Source organism: Phaseolus vulgaris, chromosome 8, assembly GCF_000499845.2.
Source record: "Phaseolus vulgaris cultivar G19833 chromosome 8, P. vulgaris v2.0, whole genome shotgun sequence".
In the NCBI taxonomy this organism is placed as follows: Eukaryota; Viridiplantae; Streptophyta; class Magnoliopsida; order Fabales; family Fabaceae; genus Phaseolus; species Phaseolus vulgaris.
The window spans coordinates 39779976-39785719 of NC_023752.2; the positions used below are offsets into that span (position 1 = coordinate 39779976).

Here is a 5744-nt window from a genome sequence, read left to right on the forward strand (position 1 = left end):
TGCCCGAAGAACGATGACTGATGAGTTGATGGTGGGTACGCTGCTTGAAGAACGACGACTGATCAGTCTTGCCTTGTCGGAGGAAACTTTTCCAAACAAATTCTTACACAACGAGCTGAGGCAGACAGACTACGCCTAGTCAGTCGTCCAGTACAAAGCTATGCACAAGAACCGTTAAATACAAAGCTAAGGGAGTAGCTAGTCGTGATCAAGTAGAGGCCAAGATCAAAGAGTACAAGATCGCGCTAAACCTAAGTTAGCTAACAGTTAGTCGTGTGCAAAGAGAAAGACAAAGCTTAAGAAAATGCGAAGAGAAAGATATGTGGCTGAAACTAGTATATATTACGCAACAAAGTTTGTACAAGTTCCAAGTGCAACAAATTGTGAAGAAGTGTAAAATTACAAAAAAGAGAAAGAGCTCAAGGAGGAGGGATGAGTTTTCCATCTACCACTTCGTGATAGATGCTGAACTGGGAGAGGTCCAGATCCGGAAGAACGCATTTGATCTGCTCGAGTGCCAGCTCAAACCCATCAGCAAGGGCTTCAGCGCCCACACCCATAAGGTCAGCGTTCTCCACTTCGAGCTTTTGCTTGGAGGCCTCTGCAGCATTCTTCTCGGTGGTAAGGGAAGCAATGGAAGAAGCAGCTTCTTCCAATTGGCCCTTTGCCTCAGACAGCTTGCTCACCGCCTCCTCAAGTTTCTTCTCCCCAGTAGTGGCCGTTTCCCTGGCAGACTCGAGATCCCCCGCCAGTTGTGAGTTCAGTTTGCGTAGGGAGGAAGTCTCGACCTCCAGGTGGGTCACCTTGCCCCGCAACTCCACCACCTCGCAGTCCAAGACATTGATGGCTTGCCCCATCAAGATCTCAATCTTGATGGTCTCTTGGACCTGCGCTAGGTACTCTCCCCTGGTCTTCTCCGCCATACCCCTCATCAGCTCTACGGATCCTTGGGCAGCCTCAAAGTCACTTTGCAGTGACTCCTTGTCATGCTCAAGCTCTTTCATCCTTTTCTCCATGATTAGCTACTTGCGGTGCTGGGTGGAAAACTCCAGGGAAAGCACTATCTGCTTCGCCAGGTGCATGTCCACCTCCTCCCCGTTCCACTCGATGAGCTCCCGGCTGCGAATGAGCTGTCGAACCAGAGCAATGACTCGGCTGAAGTTCTCATTGGTTGCTCCAGAGCCGCTTGGTCGAGAGCTGGCCCCCCCACCTTCAGCGGCAGCGGCGGAGGTTGGCAGTGGTGGTGGCAACACGAGAGGTCCCGGGAGATCCCCCGAGCGAGCAGAATCGCCCCCAGCAGGTGGAGTGGATTGACCAAGTGGTTGGCCTGCTGGGGGAGGAGAAGGCGATTGGGGAATTGGGGATGGCAATTGTTGGGGAGAGGGAAAGCACGTTGGCACTGGGGCAGGTCAATAGAGGGGGGCGAGGGTGAACCTTCCTCTACCTCCACTACCTCAATCTCCCCAGGATGAAGAGATGAGGCCCCCCCAACCGCTGGAAGCTTCCTCTTGCGGTGAACGAGAGGAGAGCCAGAGCTCTCCTCTTCGGTTGAAGGAGCAGGAGCAGCAGCAGCAGATGAAGGAAAGGCCTTCACCAGCTTCCTTCTTTTCCTTCCTGGCTCGGGGCCTTCAGCTGGCGCGACCGAGAGAGGAGGAGCTGCGATAGGATCGGTGGTGGAAGAAGAGGAGCCGGTCCCTTTGGCCCCCTGGAGTCTGGCAAGCTCCAGCAAAGCTTTCCTCCTTTCCTTCCCTGACATCGTATCTACATCGAAGAAAAAAAAGAAGAGTTAAATGGCATAGATACGCAAGTGAGTCAAAATGTATTCAAGCATGCATGGGAATGTGCAAGTATCCCAAGAGGTGAAAGAAGGAGAGCCTACCTATGTATTTTTTCAAAACCAACACATCAAACTCATGTTTGATGAGAAGAGCAGAGTTGTACTTGGCCCCCAGGAACAGCCCACATAGCTCACGCTCGTAGGGGGCCATGGCTTCGAGATCCCAGGGTTTCTTGAACTCAACCCCAGGAACCCAGTAGAGGGGTACCCCTCGAGCAAGGTTGGACTTTGTAGGGTGACAGATATCATGTAGAACCTGCCTTTCCAATCTTTGAAGGATTGCTGATACAGGCCCAAGAGCACCCGTCCAGCAACCCCATTCAGACTAACCCAGGACCTGTCCCCAGGGTTCTTCGCCTCGAAGAAGCAGAGGAACACATCCACGGAGGCGTTATGCCCGAAGTAATTGCAGAGAATTTCAAATGCCCGGATGAAAGCCCAGGCATTTGGATGGAGTTGGCAGGGTGCGACGTTCAGCTCCATCATCACCTCCTTCTCGAAAAAGGTGAACGGCAGGCGCAACTTCAACCTCTTGAAGATGGCGGAGTAGACGAAGGTGAAGGGCACTCCATTGGTGGCCCTATCGTCCGCGCAGATGGGCCTCCCTCGAGGAGGAATGCAGACGCGGATGTTGAAGTCATTTTCCCGATCGATGGCGCAAGAGGGCTCATCCGGGTCGCTGCTCAGGAGGGATTTTAGGTGCCCCTGCGGCAATAAGGTAGAGGTTTCGGCGAGCAACGCCAGGGGAGCCCAGTCATAGACCCTGGCGTTGTCGTGGTAGGAGGTTGCAACGGGTGGTGGTGGAGCTGGAGCACTTGCGGAAGGCTGTGCACCAGAAGACGAGGCGATGATTCGAGCAGTTTGTTTCAAGCGAGCCATTGATAGATAGCTGCAGTGGAGGAAAAGTGAAAAGTCAGAATGAATGGAAGGAGAGGGAATGATGAATAGTTCGGTGAAAAACAGAGGAGGGGAAGGAGAAAGAAAGGTCCAGGTGGGAAGAGGAAGAGGGAAAAGCAGAGAGCGGAGTGAAGAATGCGAAAACCCTAGCGTGGGTCGAGAAGAGGAAAAACGGAGAAGATGAATGCATGATGATGAAAGGGACGAATGCAATCGATGAAAAGAACCCGAATGGACCAAGAAAGAAGAAAAACCATACCTTTGAATGATCGCGAAAGTTCTGAAGGTAGAAAGCTGGAAGAAAGGTGGAAGCGCAAAGAGGGGATTCGCAGAGAGTTCGGGAGTTGATTGAAGAAGATGAAGAAACAGTAAAGGCGCGCGCCTATTTGAAAAGAAGGGAAGCGCTAGCGACACTCCACGCTGACCGTTGATGCGCCCACGTGTCGCGAGATTAAGGGAGGTAGTCGTAACGTAACGTTAAAGGGCAGCACGTGATGTGGCCCCACTTGCCACGTGGACCGAGGGCGCGACCACTTAGTCTCTTCGCTGAGAACGAGTTCACAGCTCGAGACTGAGGGGCTTGTGATCTGGTCGGTCATCGGTAGTTGATGACGTCAGCAGAAGATAATCACGTGGGCCACTCGTAGGGTGACACGCGGACCGGGTGACAGAGAGATCAGGGAGCAGATCACCTAGAACGGTGATCGGAGGTCATCCAAATAGGTGATCGGTGGTCAGTAGCCAAGTGGCCACTGATAGATCAGTCGGCAGAGAAGTCAGGGGACAGATCACCCAGAACGGTGATCGGTGGTCAGTAACCAAGCGGTCACCGACAGATCAGTTCCCAGATGAAAACCTGGATGCAGAACGCGAGAAGCAAGAGAGCACCGATCAGTCATCGAGTGCATGGTCATCGGGGTCTCATGTTACACGTAGTTAAGCTGGGGCTGAGGTTCCCAGCGAGAGTGTTACGCACGGACCTCGCATGAACATATCTCGGAGAATAGTGCATGAGAGTGGCCTGAGGGAGCTAACAAACCGGTCAGTGATTGGCGACTCCCTCAACCCATTACGTGCATGGCATCGTGAAGGGGAAATCGCTTGCGCAGAGAGCAATGCTTGGTGAGTGTGCCTAGACCAGCCGCACCTGGCGTTCTCCTGAGAGTATGCGATTTACCCAGATAAAAGGAATGCGCTAAGTTACTCCGCAAGGGAATAACTTAGACACACAGAGAGAAGTGCTAGAGCCCTTCAAGTAGTGACACGTGTGTGGTTAGTTGCATGCCTCCACGTGTCATCATCTGAGAGGGGCGCGGTCCAGACAAAGGTGCACTCCGTGCCGTTGAAGGCACAGACAAGCGCAGACACTCACGTTTTACTGATTCTGGAGGTACGTTGCCACAAAAAAGCGCAACAGGGTTTTGACACATGCCAGAGAGGCATAACAGAATTCTGTTAGGCGCAGATACAGAAGGAGGCATAAAAGAGAATCAGAGGGAGATAAAAACGAAGGTTTTTTCTAAAGACATTACTACACAGTTTTTCTTATTGGTGGTTCTGTGATCTAACTTGATCGTCGGAGTGCAAACGGCCGCTAGAGGCGTCGTCTGTGTGTTTTGCAAGTCGCGTTTGGAGATCCTAGAGAAGGTTCTGAGGGTGATTTTGCAGATAACACAGTCGCGTAGACGGGGTAGGGAGAGAGCTACGAAGCGATTCCTCCACGCTCGAGTTGTCGGCAGGATCAGACCCCAATGCCTATATTAGAGGGATCACATTCTATTTCAAATGTCTTAGCAAATTTAGGAAGGGCTAGAATGGGGGCTTTAGTTAATTTATCCTTCAAAGTTTGAAAAGCGTTTTCTTGCTCTTGTCCCCACTTAAAAACCACATCCTTCTTTACTATGGCAGTTAAAGGTGCGGCAATTGTACTAAAGTCTTTCACAAACCGCCTATAAAAACTAACAAGTCCATGAAAACTTCGTACGTCATTGACATTGGTGGGTGTAGGCCAATGTTGAATTGCTACAACTTTTGTTTGATCTACATGCTCCCCTTTATGACTTACCACAAACCCTAGGAAGTCTATATGATCTAATGCAAAGAAACATTTAGCATGATTAGCATACAATTTCTCCTTCCTAAGAGTTTCTAATACTTGTCTAACATGTGAGTCATGATCTTCTAAAGACAAGCTATATATAAGAATATCATCAAAGTAAACCACAACAAACTTGCCAATGAATGCTCTTAATACATGATGCATGAGTCGCATGAAGGTACTAGGAGCATTACTCAAGCCAAAAGGCATGACCAACCACTCATATAAACCAAATTTGGTCTTAAAAGCGGTTTTCCATTCATCACCATGTTTAATTCGAATTTGATTGTAACCACTCTTAAGATCAATTTTGGAAAATATTTTAGACCCATGTAATTCATCCAACAAGTCATCTAACCTAGGAATGGGATGCCTATATTTGATGGTAATGTTATTTATAGCGCGACAATCCGTACACATTCTCCATGTCCTATCTTTTTTTGGGACAAGTATGACAGGCATAGCACATGGGCTCATGCTATCTTGTACCCACCCCTTAGCTAATAAATCCTCAACTTGTTGTTGAATTTCTTTAGCCTCTTGGGGATATGAGAATCATAGGTCTTTCAGAAGGTGTTGAAGGTATACAACCGCAAGTCACCCAGATGATTCTCTACGTCCTCAACAGTAGTCAAGGTGGTGCATTCGTTCAAGAGCTCGTCAGGAGCCCATGAATAAAGGGCCTTGTAGTGAACCCTTGGGGGAGGAGGATTAGGCGTTGTTTTTGTGCGTGCCATAGTTTGATGAGAAGAGCTGAAAAATGAAGAAGAGGAAGGGTTCAGCGAATGAGGTTAAGACAGAAAGGAAGTGAAACCCTAGAAAAACCCTACCCACGCGAGAAACCCAGAAAAAAGGGAAGAACGAGAAAGCAGAGGAAAGGGGAAGAGCATAGAGATGTAGAAATATAAAGAG

The 5744-nt window shown here is 49.5% G+C and overlaps 1 protein-coding gene across 1 annotated transcript; it reads right to left on the bottom strand.

Annotated features, from left to right (window-relative positions):
- Positions 1-419: 419 nt before the first annotated feature.
- LOC137825114 (uncharacterized) lies at positions 420-1016 on the bottom strand. Its single transcript, XM_068630788.1, has one exon. The coding sequence runs from the start codon at positions 1014-1016 to the stop codon at positions 420-422; it is 597 nt and encodes a 198-aa protein (XP_068486889.1).
- Between the last annotated feature and the right edge of the window lie 4728 nt (positions 1017-5744).